Source organism: Chaetura pelagica, unplaced genomic scaffold (assembly GCF_000747805.2).
Source record: "Chaetura pelagica isolate M959 unplaced genomic scaffold, ChaPel_1.0 scaffold64, whole genome shotgun sequence".
Taxonomy (NCBI): Eukaryota; Metazoa; Chordata; class Aves; order Apodiformes; family Apodidae; genus Chaetura; species Chaetura pelagica.
The window spans coordinates 469,080-486,963 of record NW_009952885.1 but is presented as its reverse complement, the minus strand read 5'-3'; the positions used below and the strand labels follow the sequence as shown (position 1 = coordinate 486,963).

General features: G+C 53.0%; 1 protein-coding gene across 2 annotated transcripts in view; it reads right to left on the bottom strand.

Moving 5' to 3' along the window:
• Positions 1 to 6,175: 6,175 nt before the first annotated feature.
• The window catches only part of RAB40C (RAB40C, member RAS oncogene family), a 38,470-nt gene continuing 26,761 nt past the window's right edge, over positions 6,176 to 17,884 (bottom strand). The window contains exons 4-6 of one of the 2 annotated variants that reach the window (XM_009995445.1): positions 8,514 to 8,591; positions 7,934 to 8,156; positions 6,176 to 6,456 (exon numbers count right to left, since the gene is read on the bottom strand). In XM_009995445.1, coding sequence (XP_009993747.1) covers positions 6,176 to 6,456; positions 7,934 to 8,156; positions 8,514 to 8,591 — 582 coding nt within the window. The remainder of the gene's footprint in view (positions 6,457 to 7,933; positions 8,157 to 8,513; positions 8,592 to 17,884) is intronic. The other variant, XM_009995446.1, reaches the window with a different exon arrangement.

The following is a 17,884-nucleotide window of genomic DNA, read 5'->3' as shown; positions in this document are numbered from 1 at the left end:
CTCCCCTCGGGAGGGCAGAAAAGGGGTGGGGGGGAAAGCCAGTGGAGGGGACAAAGAAAAAGGGGGGAGCCTTTTCTTGACATTTTTTGGGGACAACCCAACCCGCTCACACCCCGCAGGTATTTTTCCATGGGTGGTTTGGTGCTCCCTGGGTCTGCGTGTCCTGGGAGCAGCCCCACTGCAGCAGACCAGGCACCTGGGGGGTCCCTCAGCACCCCGCTGGCACAGGAAGGATGCAGTCCCTGTGCCCCGGGGACAATGACCTCCTGCTGGTGCCACTGCAACAACACCATGACCTGCAACCCACGCTGGATCCCTGAGGATCCCTGCCTGAGTGGGCTGTGCTGCCAGCAGCTCCACAGGGATCTGAAATCCCCGAACCCCGCTGGCACAGGAAGGATGCAGTCCCTGTGCCCCGGGGACAATGACCTCCTGCTGGTGCCACTGCAACAACACCATGACCTGCAACCCACGCTGGATCCCTGCCTGAGTGGGCTGTGCTGCCAGCAGCTCCACAGGGATCTGAAATCCCCGAGCACGGTTGGGCATCATCTTGCCCTGACCCCACCCTGGGGGCTGGAGCCTGTCCTGTGGCTCTGCCCAGTGCCTGGTTTCACAGCCAAGCAGCTGCCCGAGGGTCCATTCAGCCCCAGACACGGAGGGAAGGTTGTGCTGCCCTGGGACACTCGTGGGGAGGCTAATGAGTGGCTGTGGGAACAGGGAACTTCATCAGGATGGCCTGGAAATGCCAGGGGCTGTGCCCTGCCCACCCTGCAGGCTGGAGCTCCCTCAACCCCCCACCCCAGCTGACTCCAGACCCAGCAGCAAGGTTAGATGTGGAGATCCTGACCCCACGCCCACCTTACCCAGCTGGGAGGCAGCAGGGCAGGCTGCCATGGGACCTCGCACCCCACGGATGTGGTCCAGGGGCACAGAGCCACTTTGGGGTGTCCCGGGGTCCCTCCCAGGGTGCTGGAGCAGGAGGGAAGGGGGAAAAGAGGAAACCTGGAACCCAACTTCACCCACCCCCACACTGGGGTCCAGGTGGTCACAGCAACATGGTCTAAGAAGATGCCAGTGCTGGGGTTTGGGTCAGCTCCTTTCCCCGTGACCCCTCTCCAGAGCCGGGGGAGCAGCCCCCAGGGGGTGGCCTGTGTTTCACACCAGAGCCTGAGATGCCTCATCCCTGTGTCACTGAGCTCAAAAGCAACAAGGAAGGGACAAGTGTCGCCCACACCCTTCCCACGGCAGCACGAGGCTGGCTGGAGGGATACAGGTTGAGTATGCAGCTCCCCAGACTTGAGACCCTCACCCATGCCTGGGGACCCCCACCTGGCCTCTTCTGGAGCTTCTGCAGCAGAAGATGAAAGGAAAAGTCACTCTCTTCACCCTGGCCCAAGCCCATGATAAACTTTCACCATCTAAAGGCTGAGAGCAGCTGTGATTGCAGCCTCTCCCAGTCTGTTCACCACTGTGTGTCCAGGCACCCACCACACCCCAGGACAGGGATATTTTGGGGTCATTTTCAAAGATCCCAGACACAGATGTGAGTTTTATGGCTCATCCTCTCCCTTCATGTCACAGAAACACACAAGAATTGTCAGGGTCAGAAAAGACCTCCTAAAATCACCAAGTACAACCATCCACCCAAGGAGGAAACAACCAACCAACCAACAAAACCCCAACAAACCAAAACCAAAGAACAACACCCCCACCATGCCCAACAGAGCATGTCCTGAAGTGCCAACTCCAGGCAGTGCAGGAAGTGGCTCAGCACCCTGTCCCACAAGAAGGGGCACTGCTCCATGTGTCCCCTCCCAGCACACCCTGCACCCAGGGGGGAGGGCTCCTGCACCCCTGTTTTCAAGCACCTCGGGTGCAGCCAGATGGTCACTATTCCATCACAGCCTGCACAGCACAACCCCTGGATTCAAACTGGAGCACAAGAAGCTCCACCTCAACATGAGGAAGAACTTCTTTGGTGTGAGGGTGACAGAGCCCTGGGACAGGCTGCCCAGAGAGGTGGTGGAGTCTCCTTTTCTGGAGACTTTCAAGACCTGTCTGGATGCCTTTCTGAGTGACCTGCCCTGGTTTTGGTCCTGCTCTGGCAGGGGGGTTGGACTCGATTACTGGAGGTCTCTTCCAACCTCTGACATTCTGTGAACCCCACAGGGGACCAACCCAAGACTCTCAAGTTGGGAAGGTGGGTTTGGAGAAATGCACCCAACTAGGAAAGACCTGAACCAGCCCAGAGTAATGGGTTCCCTATTCTCCCTCCAAGGACCAGGGACTCCCAAAGCTCTCCCAGCCTTTCCCCCACCACTTGGGCTGTGCAGTGTTTTCTTGCCCTGCTCTTCCCAAGCACAAACAGCTGCAGCCAAGGCAGCTCCTGCTGCTCCAGCATAATGGGCTCCGGCTGTCCCACCCCACCTGAAACCACACACAGCCTTTGTTTTGGCTCTGCTGGCGAGAGGGAACAGACACTTCCAGACCCCCCCTGAATAAGGAGGGGAAAAAAAAGTCTCCCTGACTCTTCCCTGACCAGGCTTTCACCTTAGCTCCAGGGTTTTCCAGGCTGCAGACACTATCTCATTTCCCCCCCTGCCCCCTCCCAGCCCCAGCAATTACTACTTAAGCTGTTAAAACAAGCGTGGCCAGTCTGGTACGAAGTGGAAAATCTGATCCTAGGGATGTGAGCAGGGAGGGGAAAAGGGAGGTCAAGGAGAGGTGGGCTGGGAGCAAGAGAGAAAAGGATCAGGAAAGAAACTTCCCACCACCCCAGGAGCAAAGCCCATTCCTGGGGGCTCCCTGCCCCAGCAAGGCCCGATGGTGACACAGCAGCATCTTCTCTGCTTCCTCAGGTTTATCACAGGCAGCCTCCTAGCTGCTTCCAGTCTGGGCAGGATGGGTGACCAGCACTCACTCCTCTCCCTTGGGATCACCTGGACCCAAAGAGGCCATTTGAAGTTTCAACTGTACATGCAAAGCCCATCCCCCTGTACCAGGACTGTGCCCCTGGGGAGCCTGGCATCCAACAGCCACCCATGGCACCAACCGCACTGCAGACCAGCCCGTGCCCTCCAACAGCTCCACTACCCAAACATCACCAATTCTGCAAGAGCCAGACCTTTAAGGAGAACATTTTTAGCTTCTGCCTGTAGAGAAGGGGAAAACCAACCCCAGAGCCAGGAATTGCGACCTCAAGAACCCCAAGATAATCCAACCCGAGGTGAACGTGAGTTGTTCTGCGGGTGATCCATGAGTGGCAACACACACCTGCACCCCGAGCAGCCCCAAATCCCCACGTGTGGGCAAAACTTCCTCTTCCAAAATGGATCCAACTTTTTTCCACCTTTCACTTGGTAGTTCAAAACAACAACCAAAAAAAGACTTTTAATTTATACAAAACAAAACCATGTATCATCAGTTGAACAACATTGACTGTACAAAGGAATTAAAAAAAAATAATAATAAAAGGATAGTCCAAAAAAACAACTCAGGAATGGTGCAAGTGTTGGAGAGCAGCTACAGACTAGTGTTGACATCAGATGCAAGAATCTTTTCCTTTTAAATTAACAACAAAACACGATTTTCTTTGCTGAGCAGTCACTCCAGGTCAAGCTTTCATCCTCACTCCAGCCAGGATCTGTTCAGACCTTAGAGGGTGGAAAAACAATGAACCAACAGTGGGGAAAAAGGTGTGGGGAGGCACCACACATGGCAAAGCCAAACCAAGCAGAGGGACATCAAGTTTTTCTAGCCATGCAGCAGCTTTGTGATTCCAGGAGGGAAACCTTCGCCCCGGTGCCCGGGAGCAGCCCGGCCTGGGGGCCCCGCGGTGCCGGGATGGTTTTCCAGGAGAAGTTGCCTCTCGTGGTGCCCATCACCTGTTGGCTGTATATCCCCGGGCTGCTGAGCCAGCGATTGTCTTCTGCTGTGTGTTAAGTGATGGGAAACAGGTGGCACCATCCCAGACAGGTTCTCAAAATCCCCCGGCCTTCGCGCCGAGCTCGGCTGCAGCTTTGCTCTTGAGCCAAACCACCACTACAAAGGATTCTTCTCCCCCCAGCTCCATCTGCCCGAGGTTTAATTCTCTCCTCGCTCATTTGAGCCGGGCAATAAAGCACGTGAGAGACGAGCCAAGAGACCGACCCTTGGCTTGGGCTTTGTTCTGTGGAGCAGGGAGGGGGAAGGCTCCTTTCCCCTCGCAGGTTGGCTCAGGGGCAGGAGATGTCCCGGTGGAGGGACATGTCCCTGCCCGAGCACAGCGGGTCCGTCGGCCGCGCAGGAGCTGCTGCGGCTTCATCCTGCCCGTGCAGTGCACCAAGAGCTGCTCTGGGTGGGGAGAGGAGCAAGCCCAGGCCTTGAGGAGATGCTAACACCAGGAGGAAGATGGCTGCACCGTTCCAGCTGCTCTCCTCGCTGAGGAGACCAGCCCAGGACAAGGAAAAGCAGGTCACTTCTACCACCTTGCTCACCACCTACGCGGCCTGGCTGCCCACAAGGCTCTGCTGACACAGCTCAGTCCCACCACCAGGCCCTGCTTAGCTTCTGCCCTAAGGGGCTGGGTGTTATTCCTAAGCTTCCAGGTAGATTTCCAGCACAGGACAAAGCCAGGGAAGCACATGCCCTTTCCTGACACACGATCTTCTCCCACAGCACATGCACATCTCCAGCTCTTCCCACTGAGACCACAGGCCCCTCAAACCCAGGAATGGTCCCACAGAGCAAAGCAGCTGCTTTCCTGATTTCCCAGGGCTGCCACAAGAGCTGAGCAGATTTGCCAAAACAGGACCTGGGAATTGTTGTTTTCCCACAGAAACCTTTCACCTTCCCAGTCCCTGGCTCCTCATGCTCCAGCAGGAAAAGCTGCTTGTGCCCTTTCCCCACTTTCATCCAGGAGGAGCCACAGCAACGCTAGCTCGGGCAGAATGTCTTTGGAAAAGCAAAGCAAGCAGCAGCCAGGACCCAGGGCTGTCCCACCAGGTGGGGTGGTGGCTGGAGGGCTCTGGAAGCAACAGCCAAGGTTTTGCAGCAATAAGGGACCAAATCCAACGTTTTTCCTCTGCTTTAGGCATGATGCTTCCACCCTCTGCTCCTCAGTCCCCGACCAGCCAAGCATCAGAAGGGGCAAAGCGAGAACGGTGTGTCAGGCTGACCTCAGAGCTGCCTCCTGCCTGCCAAAACCAAACCCCAGCAGCCTGGCCTCTCTGCTCTGCCCCTCGATCCACTCACACCCCACCCTGCCCTCAGCACTCACAGGTTTTAGGGAAGGATGGCGAAAAAGAAAGCAGCTGGGAGTGTGTTACAGATGGGTCTTTCCTTCTGCAGATGCAGTACTGAAAAGCACCCAGCAGGAGCCCGGGTGGTGACTGAAAGTCTCTTAAAGGATGGGAGGATTTTCACCAGAAAATCCTCCATTTCTCCCCCTTTGCTGACACTGGGAAAGTGAATCCAGTGCTTGTATTTACACGGCTGCATAAAATTTTCCCTGACTGCTTCTTAAAAAAAACCTTACAAAACAAGTGAGATATATATATATATGTATAATATTTACATAAATAAATGGAGGAGGCAAGCAGGCTGCTTCCTTCCTCTTTCCAATTGGCCAACTCTCGCCTTGTTCTCCTTGTTTTGGCAACAGCAGGTTAACATCCTGGTGAAAGCTGTCATGAGTCTCTTGTCCCCATCTCTTTTCCTACCTCCAGCCATTGCTATTGCACCAGCAATCTGCTCAGGAGTCCAAGAGTTAAAGTTGCAGCACAGACTCTCCTTGCCCTACTCCCTTAAGCCTCTGAATCTTCCATTAAATCCATTTCTCCATTGAGACTGGATGAGCTTTTCCCCCCCCTTCCCCCCTCCCCAGGCCAGCAGCTGCTGAATTTTCCACCCCAGGCCAAGAGGCAAAGCCCAAAGCATTCCTGGAGGGTCACTTGGCAGAGTCCTCTCCCCGCCAGCGCGGCGAGATCCGGCTGGCACCAACGCTTCCTCTGTGGAACCAAAACGTGAGCACATTCCCAACACTTACACACGCCACTGGGGACCCCAAAAAACCAAAAAAAAGCAACCACAGCCCATCCGAAAGGATCCGGTGGAAAAAGGGGTGAGTGTGCAAAGAGCTGTACATCGGTGGGTGAGTGTGGACACCTTCAAAGCTCACGGCGTGTCCGTCCTGCTAAGAGATCTTGCAGTTGTTGCGTGAGCAGTTCTGTGGGGGGCTCTGGGGAGGACGAATGGATTTGGATCTTTTCAAGCTGTTCCCTTTGCTGCTGCTGCCACCCCCACTGCTGGCCAGGGAGTAGGAGCGGCCGTGCATCATGACTGCGTTCATCCCGTTGGCCATGGAGAAGGACTTGAGGTGGCTCTTGATGGTGACAGGCAAGGGCAGCTTGTCAATGAGGTGCACCGGGGTGCAGGAGACGATGGCTCGGCAGCACAGGTCCTGTAAGCTGAACACTGGTGGGAGAAGAGACCAGAGAGTCAAGGGCCAAGAGACTTCAAGGGCTGCCTTCTCCCTACAGCCACTCCTTATGCTGTGCAGTTCCTGCCCCTCTGGGGACAGAACCAGTGATGACTGCATGGGAGCCTTGAACAGGGAGCTGAATTAGGACAAAAGCTTCGGAAAGCCCAAGTAAGACTTGCCCTTTGGGGGTTAGTGCTTTGGTGTCCATGTGGGGCTTAGGTCCTGCCACCCCTCCTCTTTGCACAGTGCCCTGCCCAGGTTCCAGCCTGACACTTGGCTTCCCAGAAGGACATGCCCAGGGAAGGAGGCAACAGGGTCAGCAAGCCCTGAAGCAGGACATCCTCACTTGGGGCCTCCCGGGGGGGCAGCAGCAGCCACGGGGCCAGCTCTCTGCAGAGCACCTGCAGGAACAGAGGCCTCACCGAGCCAGAAGACAACACTGCCCTTTCAGGCTTCCCAGGGTCCTCTCAGCTGAGCATCCACCATGTGGGCCTGCTTTGGGAAGTCGCTTGGAGGGAATTTCCCAGCCAGCAGCCACACGAGGGCACGCTTTCACCTCCAGCCTGCTGCCAAAGCCACGCTGCTCTGCCTTCCCACCAAGGCAGCTCCAGCTCCCCCGCGGGCAGCCAGCAGTTCCCAGTCCTGCCTCTGGAACAGGTTCAGGTGAGGTCTATGAACACAGCCCAGCCCCTGCTGGCCATCCCTGCTCGGGCTGCAGACAGCAGCACGGCCGCTGGGGCAGGAGCCCAGGCAGGCAATTTGGTCCCTGGGGCTAGTGGGTCTTCTCCCTCACCCCCTCGTGAGGATTCCCTAGAACAAAGGTCCCCCAGAGGTGCAAACCTCCTGCTGCTCCGGCTGCCAGTGGGACACACTGCTGCCTCCAGCTGGGAACGTGGGACCTCAGACTATTGTGCTTCCAGCTCAACAGGCTGAGATGGAAGGCAGGGTCTGCTCATGGTCTGCTGCAGCACACGTGGACACATAGAACACCCCAGCCCACCACTCTGTGCAGACAGCAGGGATTGTAATTTGGTCTCTTTCAGCTCCCTGGACTCACTCTGCTCCCGCGTCCCTCCAAAAAACAAGGGACACAGGCTCAGGCAAGGACAGAGGTGCTTACACTTGGCTTCATCCCACACAGCCATCTGACTTGAAGAGCTTTCAAGTTGTGAGCTTAATTGCCCTTCAGCCTCATCCAGAATTAGTGGAGAGGCGTTGGATGCCCTGGAGCAGTTCAGATCCTAGACATGCTGAACTGCCCTTTAGAGCTGCCCATCCCTCTGCTGGCCTCCTGTGCTGCTGCAGGCAGCTCCTTGTGGCTCAGCTCCAGCTTGTCTGACCTGAGGCACCATCTCAGGTGCTTCCAGCTCCCACAGCTCCTGACACACCCACCCAGGCAGTCAGCCCCAGCCCTCCATTTCAGCCCACCCAGCTCTCACCCCTTCCTGGACCACCTTCCCCAGCACTGACCTCGGTTGGGTCTCCAGATCTTCTCCATGCCGTGCCGCATCAGCACGATCCGGGACAGCTCCGTGAAGGACTCGATGACGTTGAAGTTGCAGAGGGGACTGACCTCAAAGAATGTCATGCAGTTCTTCTCGGCGTAGGCCCGGGCCTGCTCCGTGGGCACCTGCCTCTTGAAGGCCAAGTGGAGCCTGTTGCCCACCAGGATCCGTGGGACGCCTGGGGCGTGCTGGAGGGAGGGGTGGAAACATCTGCTTAGCTCTGGGGGCAGAGAAACAGGAGCTGCCCTGTGAGCCAGGGCCAGTAGCTCTGACATGTGATGAGGAGGACTAATCCATCCCCTTCACAGGCCACTTCAGAGGGAACCTTCCCATTTCTCTTGGCCATTCCCAAGCCCTTTCCTACTCCTCTGGGTTCATACAGAGGTGGAGGGCAGACACTTCTGTCCTTGCTTTGCTCATGAGCAGACTGCCATCACCTCCTCTCCAGAGCAGAGCCATTCTTGTCCCCTTATCAGAGGTGGCATCTCAGTGACACACCCACAATTCTTGCTCCAGTATTCTCTGTGTTCCTTCATCCATCTTACCTCATCTATTTCCTTTATCCATCTGTCTATCCCATCAAAGGACCAGCGATTAGTGATGTCATACACCAAGAGAATCCCCTGGTAGAAAAAAAATGAGGAGCAATCAGGAAGCTTCATAGTAGGCAAAACAAAAGGGAGCACCCCCTGCAAGCTCATCTCCATGTGCAGAAACCAGAAGGCTGCAGCACAGAACACTGCTCCACCTGCACTGTTTGTGTGCTTGCTGGGGCAAACATGGAGACAAAAGGGCTGTACTAACTCAGTCCTGCAATGTTAGGGAAGGTTTTACTCCTTTTTTGGCTTGAACATCCTCCAAATAATTTCCAAAGCAGCAGTGTCCATGAAGGAGGAGGAGGAGTCCTTGGTGACTGTGTATCTGAAGGAGCCAAACACACCCTCCCCTTGTCACAAACCCAGCACAAACTCTTTTTTCTTTTTTCCCTTATGCACTCAGAGGTAGGACAGTAGCAGAACATGATGAATTTTAACACAGCAGAGTAATCCTCAGCATGTTTTCTCTTTCCAGGACCTGTGTCCTTCTGTTGTCCCTTTGCTGGCAATGAAGAAGTTGAGTGGTGCCAATAAGGCCCATGGCATCTCTGCAGGACTGAGATCTCAGGACTCATGCTGGGCTTTGCTGCTTGGCACTGCCAGGCTGGTGGGGAACAAACAGTACAGCCATGTTGGTGAAGCTCAGAGGGTCAGAGTGAAGGTCTTGCCGGAGGACCACCCCTCTGGTCCTTTGTTCTGAAAAGAGAGGTATCTACAGCTTCCTGAACACCACCTACACTCACAACTCGCTTCCCAGTCACCTCTTGAGGTGCAACATGGTGGATCTCTGCTCTGGAGACAGGCTGGGAGAGTTGGGGTGTTCAGCCTGGAGAAGAGAAGGCTCCAGGGAGACCTTAGAGCACCTTCCAGTGCCTGGAGGGGCTCCAGGAAAGCTGGGGAGGACTTGGGACAAGGGCAGGGAGGGAGAGGACAAGGGGGAATGGATTAAAACTGGCAGAGGAGAGATTTAGGTTGGACATTAGAAGGAAATTTTTGATGATGAGGGTGGTGAGAGCCTGGCCCAGGTTGCCCAGGGAAGCTGTGGCTGCCCCATCCCTGGCAGTGTTGAAGGGCAGGTTGGATGGGGCTTGGAGCAGCCTGGGCTGGTGGGAGGTGTCCCTGCCCATGCAGGGGGTTGGAAGCAGGTGGTCTTTACAGTTCCTTCTAACCCAAACTATTCCACAATTCTTTCCATGATGGTAACCAGGACAGGCCCAACTCATGGCAGGAAAAGTTGTGTCTAGAGTCATGACAAAGAACAGCACCTGGAGGGTCTCCACCCCCAAGCCTGGCTAAGCAGGACTCAGGACCATGGCCAGACTGCTGGCTGCCTCTCAGGTCTGCAGCAAGTCCTACCAAGTGAGCTCTTACTTGAATCTAAGTCTTTCTGAGGACAGACCCAAGGAAAGCAGGCCCTGCAGGCACCCAGGTCAACACACCAGGAGCTGCTTCTCAGCACCAGTTGGGAACATCCAGCATTTAGAGAACTGTCTCAAGCAGCAGACTTTCTGCACCTCTTCTATTATTCTCCTGACCTGTTGCCCTCTTCTGTGCAGTCAAGGACATTTCCAATGACAATGGGAGCTTCAAGGTTACTTGGCAAAATCACAGTGAGGATGTGCTGAAATGGGGGTTGTGGAGGACCAGATGATCTGGCCCTGTGAGAGGAACCAGCCCAGCTGGGAACACAGCCCCAGATGGAAGGGAACCCAGCAGCAGTAAGACTGAGCTAAGGGCAAAACAAACCAGCCCAAGCTGACTCCAGGATAACAGAGCATTTAGCAGCTCAGCAGAACCAGTCTTCTCTCTATCAGGGGTACCCTCCAGGAACAGCTCTCCCCAAGGCAAGTCCCTGGAGAAAGCAGGAAAGATCTTCAGATGACAAAGAAAAGTCTCAGCCTACTCAACAGAATTGTTTTGGTTGGAAAAGACCTTTAAGATAATGGAGTCCAACCATAACCTGACTCTAAGAACCACTAACCCAACTCTACCCAGTCCAGTGATTGAAACATGTCCCTCAGCACCACATCTTCATGCCTTTTAAACACCTCCAGGGATGGAGATTCAGTCCCCTCGCTGGGCAGCCTGAGCCAGAGTTTGATAACCCTTTCAGTGAAGAAGTTTCTTCTAATATCCAATCTAAATCTCCTCTGGCACAACTTGTGGCCATTTCCTCTTGTCCTATCACTTGAACCTTGGGAGAAGAGACCAACCCCCCTGGCTCCAACCTCCTCTCAGGCAGCTGCAGAGCCAGAAGGTCTCCCCTCACCTCCTTGTCTCCAGGCTGGACACCCCCAGCTCCCTCAGAAACTCCTCATAAAACATTCTTCAGACCCTTCCCCAGCTACCCAGCCCTCCCCAGGTACAGTGCAGCAAAGGAGGAGCTGAAAAACTGCCCTGGTACAGGCCAGAGACCATCAAGCATCATTAAACACCAGTTGAGTTGCTCCTTTACTTATTGAAACAGAAGATCCAGTACACAGATGGGGAACACACAGGATCTGCTGCCGCCAAAGCCCAAGGGGAACTGGGGGAAGCCTGTAGAGAAGCCCTGCATGCAACATACCTCAAGTTTGAGAAAATGATCAGCAGCAGGAGATCTGGAGCACATGGGAAAGATAAACACCAGGGCATCTGAGCCACAGAAGCACTTGGATCCTCATAATAAAGCCATACCTTGAGCTGGACTTGAAGTGTTCCCAGCCCTGGGAAAAGCCAGAGCCTGGCTCTGAGCATGGTGTGCCCTGGCACTGTCTGCCTTTCTCTCAGAGCTCTCTCAGAATGAGCAGCTCACAAAGCCTTGCCCAATTTAATCATTTTGAAGTATCTTGGTCAGAACTTGGTTCTGAGCTTTATCCCCTACCTCACTGCACAGCATTTCCATCCTGGGCAGTTGCTCTCCAGGTGGAGCTTGTTTTTCCATCCTTGCTGGCCCTCCAACATCTACACCTCTGCCTTTGTACCATGTGCAGAATAACACGAGGTGGAGAGGGTACAGAAGGCAAGTCATGCATGATGGGTTGGTTTTGATGTTTGACAACTCAACATGAAGAGCAAGCCCTTCCAAGGTTGGGTTTGAGGTTGTTCTAAGGGACCTGACGATGAGGTTTTGTAACTGCAGGAACATGTGTGGGGTGAGGGAGCAGATGCAGCTTCAGTTCCCTCCAAGGAAGTCTAGAGCTCGTGCCTACAGTCCAGAATTTTTTGTAGTGTCATTTCTAGAACAGTCAAAAAAATTCATACTCAATAGGAATTGGGGGATGGTTTTGTTTTGCAGAAGAGAATCAGTTTCTCCCAGGGGTAGACAGGAAAAAATAAGAAGGAAGCAACAATTTTCCATAATTCAAGAATTGCACAAAACCAAAGATTCTGCTTTTCAATCAAGAAATTCCTACTACCAGGATACATCACATTGGAAGTGCATAAAAAAAATAAAACTACTCTGAGCTTTCTTTTCATTTTCATTGTATTTATTTTGACTTCCAGCTTCCAAGGCTGCACGTGTGAATGAATGAGAGTCAGGAAATAACAAAGCAGAAAGTTTGAAGACCCCATTCCAAGATAAACTGCCAGCCAGTTAAAAACAGTCGACTTATTTTATTCCTGGATTGACAAGTTCCTTCAGCCAAGAGAAACAGACCCAAGACCTAGTTTGTGAAGACTGCTTCTGCCAGAAATATGCTCTAGGAGGAGAGAGTTTTTAGGCTTGCTGGCAGCTGCAGCCTGGACCTTCTTTAAATAGGGAGAAAGATAAAACATCAGGAGAAAAGCAGCCCCAGGTTCTCAGGAGCAGGGTGGAAGGTCAGAACCATGATAGCTAAATGCAGGAAGGGACACCCTGTCTGCAGCTTCACCTCCAAGTCATAACACAGCTCCCTGCCTGCACATCTAGATTCAGGATTGTCAGGGATTGTCCCACAGGTCAGAAGTCACCAAGGCCAAGTTGCCTAATGCCCTTCTGGTGTTCCCATCCACCCAGCAGGGATATTAAGACCAGCTTTACTGTAACTCAGCAGAAGATGGAGGGAGCAGCCTGGCCAGGCATGGTGCTGCCAGACAACCTTCTACTTCTTCCAAGCAGTGCTGGCATGCTCCAGAGACCACACTTCCAGAGCTCACAGCCCAGACACACTTGGTCATTAGCATTTTCTCCCCTGGAGAGCACAGCACACAGCCATACACCCAGCCAGGGAGCTGGCTCCTTCTCAGCAGACAGTTCCAAGGAACATCTTGGTTTTAAATGTTGGGGTTTTTTAAGTCTCCTTTGGAACAACGTGCACAGAATGGCAATTTACTCAACTAGACAAATGAATGGTTTCCCAGTCACAGCCTAAATTGTTCTCTAGGCACCTAGAAGGTTGGCAACACCATCATGTCTCCATACCTCTCCATTTTGAGTCTCACAAAGCACCTTTTGCAGTGTTAGGTACCCCAGGCTCCCTCAGCAAGTAGTTAAAAGCTGCACCCTCAGGTTCTCAGACCAACAACCCTTCTTTTCCTTCTCACCCTGTCTACAGGCTTCTGCATGAAGTGGAAGATGAGTGGGTTCAATCCCAGACCTGTCTCGGTCTTTTCCCAATTAATTTTTAAAGTTCATCTCCACTCTGGTTTTGTTCCACACTACTGGGATTGGAAGAACCCCAAGCAGGCCAGGGACAGAGATTTCCACATGAGCACTTGCAGGAGGAACAGAGAGATCATCTGGACACGTACTCTGCCAAAACCCAAACTGGTTTTCAGTGAGAGCTTACACAAGTATCTGTCCACATAACCAAAGGGGGGAAAAATATGTCATCCCTGTTTGCTGCAGGTTTAGACCAGGCACAAGCATGAAGGATGGGGTGGCCAGGAAAGTGTCACTCACTGGTGATTCTCCACTGATGGAAAAGTTGCTGAAGAAGCCTGGAAGACCCTCCTGGACTGGATTTCTCTGGCCCGTGGGACAAAGTAAACCATAAACAAAGATCCAGCACTGACAATAAGCAGAACACTTTGTCTCTCCTGCCTGCTCTTCTGGAGCTATGTTTGGTCATGGCTTTCCAGCTGGCACCTCAGCCCTTGGCTCATTGGCAACTTCATCCTGCTGCCAAAGCATTTCCCACCAGCATAAGCCACTGGGGGGAGGATGGATGTTATTTATCAGTGGGCTTTTGATAAACATTTTGGCAGGCAGGGAGAATGCCCCCAGCAGCTGGACAGCCCCATCAAAGTGTCCTGAGGCAGGTAAGGTATTTGCAGCAACCAAGAAAGGTAGAGCAGAGACTTCATCACAGCCTGCTGAGCTGTCAGAAAAGCCACCACCTTCCTGCATACTAAGGAGTCCTGAGCAGGAACAACAGCAGCACTCAGATCACCTGCCTAAGCAGAAATCAACCTCATTCCTCCTCCAGGGCTGCAGCTTTGCTGTAAGACAGGAGTATGGTTATGATTGTGGCTTCCTGTAGATGGTCTGAAGGACCTTCTCTATCACACTGCCTGGGAAGAGCTGCCAAGCCACAGCTCCAGAAAAAGTTGAAATCACTGGCAGATGAGGCCATCAGGAATGACACTAGCACTGCTTCTTCCTTGCCAGATCAGAACACCAGCACAGCCCTCTTTCTCCCCTCTGTGATGACTCTTGGAATAGCTTTGCAAATTCCTCCCAGCAGCCAGAGCCACAGCTGCTCCCAACAGTTGAGCTCAGCTCTGCTGCTGGTAGGACTGAGACCTTAGAGCCAAGCAGATCAAATCCAAGAGCAGAATGAAAGACTTCTGCAGCACCTTGAAGCATCCCTAAATGCTTTCTCCACAGGTTATGCTGTGAGAACCAATATAAAAATCTTTATGCAACACAGCAAGAATCCTTGAGTTGGTTCTGCAGGTGGCAACATCACTGGGTCTCCATCCCTCCCCTGGCCCTGCAGAACCATGGAATGGTTTGGGTTGGAAGGAACCTTAAAGATCATCCAGATCCAACCCCCTGCCATGGGCAGGGACACTTCCCATCAGATCAGGCTGCTCCAAGCCCCATCCAACCTGCCCTTCAACACTGCCAGGGATGGAGCAGCCACAGCTTCCCTGGGCAACCTGGGCCAGGCTCTCACCACCCTCACAGCACAGAATTTCCTCCTCATGTTTCATCTAAATCTCCCCTCCTCCAGTTTTAATCCATTCCCCCTCATCCCATCCCTCCCTGCCCTTGTCCCAAGTCCCTCCCCAGCTTTCCTGGAGCCCCTTCAGGCACTGGAAGCTGCTCTAAGGTCTCCCTGGAGCCTTCTCTTCTCCAGGCTGAACACCCCAGCTCTCCCAGCCTGGATCCAGAGCAGAGCTGCTTCAGCCTTGGATCATTTTTGTGGCCTTTCTCCAGATTTTCTCCGTGAGCTCCATGTCCTTCTTATGTTGAGGGCTCCAGAACTGGACACAGTTCTCCAGGTGGGGTCTCAAGAAACCCGAATAGAGGAGGAGAATCCCCTCCCTGGCCCTGCTGGACACACTGCTGGGGCTGCAGCCCAGGACACATTTTGCTTCCTGGGCTGCAAGTGCACATTCCCAGTTCATGGTGAGCTTCTCATCCACCATCACCCCTCATGACGTGGCCTGCAGGCTCTCCCTGCCCCACAGTGCCTGGAGGCCAGTGCTCTGCCAGTCAAGACACACATGGACCTTCAAGTGATGTGGTCAAGATCTCCTGGACCCAGCAGACCCTAAGAGGGAAGGGATAATGAAAGACGCTGTGAGAGAAGAAGGGAAACTCAAACCTCAAGGAAGCAGGAAGAGGAAAGGAGGGGTGTCCCAGGCACTGCAAGCCTCCATGTCGGGCCAAATTGCTCAGTGCATCCCAAATGAGATTGGATCAGCTGGGCAGGGAGGGAAGGCAAGAAGAGATGTGATCCTCACAGCAAGTCCTGAGGCAAATGTGGCTGGTCCACCTTGGCTGAAAGAAGAGACTGCTCCTCGTTAGAAGCACAAGGACAGCAAAGCTATTTTACTTCAGATGTTTTCAAGAGGAAAATGTTCCAGCCAAAGATGAAAGCCACATGGCTACACACGTTCAGGCAAGTGCTGTGGAGCTGAAACTGGGGAAGGCACCGAGGTGCTCAAGGAGAGTCCTTCCAATGGGAGGGACTAGCCTGAAATCCAGGCTGAGCAAAGCTTAAGGCCATGCTGTGGGGGAAAGAAAAACTCCCAAGAAGGTCTCCTCCCTGTTTGGAGACTGTTCTCCCACTCTTGCAGGCTCTCCAGAATTTACTTCAGAGGAGCAAATTCTTACCACTTGAGAAACAGCAAAGGTGTGTGTGGGAAGGTCAGGTGCGTGTCCCCTGCCTGAAGGCACTTTTCATACCAAGTATTCTCCAGTAGTGGCTCTTCAGACTCACAAAGTTCAGGCTGCTGAGGGCAGCCTCTGCTCTCACAGCCAACCTGACAAAGTCCTCTTTGGAAACTTATTCTTCCAATTCCTCTTGAGCTCCTTACACGAAGCTCAGTTTTGAGTTTCTCTCCTCTATTCAGTGAGTACCTCCTACTAATTTGCAGTGTGAAGGTGCTTGTGGCCAGTCCATTCCCAGCCTGCTTGTAAAAATATCACACTGTACTTTAAACAGAACTTTTCCCACCCTGGCATCTGCTGTATTTATTCTTCCTGAGCTTCTGGCTTCTTAGGTTAAAAAAAGCTGTTTCTCTTGCCTCCAACTGGATTTGCATCTGGCTTCCCACAGCAGAAGTCCTGAGGTCTGGTGATACCAAGAGAGGAAGGCAGACAGCTGAAGCAAAGAACTCTCAGTACAGAATGCAGCATTAAAAACATCTTGAAGAAATGAAAGAACTCAGGAGCATTTTATCTCTTTCCCCCTGAGACCACACTGGGCTAAGTTGCCTTTGTGCAAAGGCTGTGCCAGAAGTCAGCTTCTGCATTCTGACAGTAACTGGAGGTGTTGAAGTACACATGCATTTGTTATTAAAAACAAACAGTCTTCTCACTTTGGTTAATCATTAAAAGCTTAAATGAAGACACTTTCCTCATCCATTGAAAAATGTGGTGAGTTATTGAAGAGAGACAGTGTATTCCTACTCATACTGGCCTATTGCTGTATCCTCTGATGCTGAAACCAACCTAAGTTTCACTCCAAGCCTCCTGGAGAAGACTGTGCAAGGATTCTAGGTACCAGCCTTCAAGAGGCACTCCCTTTTCACTGTGCTCAACTCACCAACACTTTCAGAGGGCAGTGGAGATATTTCAGTTGGGAACTACCCCTCCTCCCTCTGGGCAGGCTTGGTGCTCAGGGATCTTGTTTGGTTTCTTTTAAGGGTAAAAGGTTGAGCATTTTGGCAGATCAGAGTTTGGAAAAGGGATTTGTTGCACAAGCAGAATGAAGGCTTTGAGGTAAAGGTGTAAGTGACACCTTGCTGTGTAAGCAAGCTCCTTACCCCAGCACTCAGCACTCCCATTGAAGGTCCCTCTGCCTGGCTGAGGGACATGAGGTTTGTCATGAACATCTCTCAGACAGACTCCGTGGGAGGGGTAAGCAGGTCAGATGGCTGAAACAAGCCTTGCAGACATTCAGGTGAGAGTTCCTAAAGCAATACTGATACAGCAGAAAGGCAACGTGTTGCCTCAATAGGAAAGCAGGTCAAGAACTTGAGTTTGAGAAAGGAAGATAAAAGCAATCTTCAATCTCCAGCTTCAGGTCAGCCACTCAGCACCCAGGGTCAAGTGTAACTCCTGGGGGGAAGAGGCTGCAGGAACCCAAATGATGCACTGAGCAAGTACCTTGCAGCTGTACTCTGCTTTCCAGACAGATGTGTACTTGTCCCTCCACCCAATTCCAGCATTCTCATCCCAACTTACTCCACCTCTCCTGTCTGCCCCAGCTCGTTGTGTGGCAGCAGCAGCAGAGAGCTCTGGAGTGTGGCTGCTGGAGCAGCCCCTGCTGGAGCAGCCCCTGCTGGAGCAGCCCCTGCTGGAGCAGCCCCTGCTGGAGCAGCCCCTGCTGGAGCAGCCCCTGCTGGAGCAGCCCCTGCTGGAGCAGCCCCTGCTGGAGCCACAGCTCTGAGGAGCTCACAGCTCTGTACAGCAGTCTGGAAAAGCAGGTCATGCTGCAGACAGGGGCAAAAGATCTCAAAGGATACTTCTGGAGACACAGGTTGGGAAGCTGGCTGATTTCTATTCCCAGTTTGAGTTGGGCATCTGACAGAGCACGTTGTGGGAAAGGACTGACCAAAGCTTTCTGGTCACCAGAAAACCCCACTGGCCCATTCTGTTCACTCCTAACTGGTAAGGGAAGTGACATGGTCTCAAGCCCACGGGTTTTGTTAGGACTGGAGCTCTAGACTTTTCTGAAATG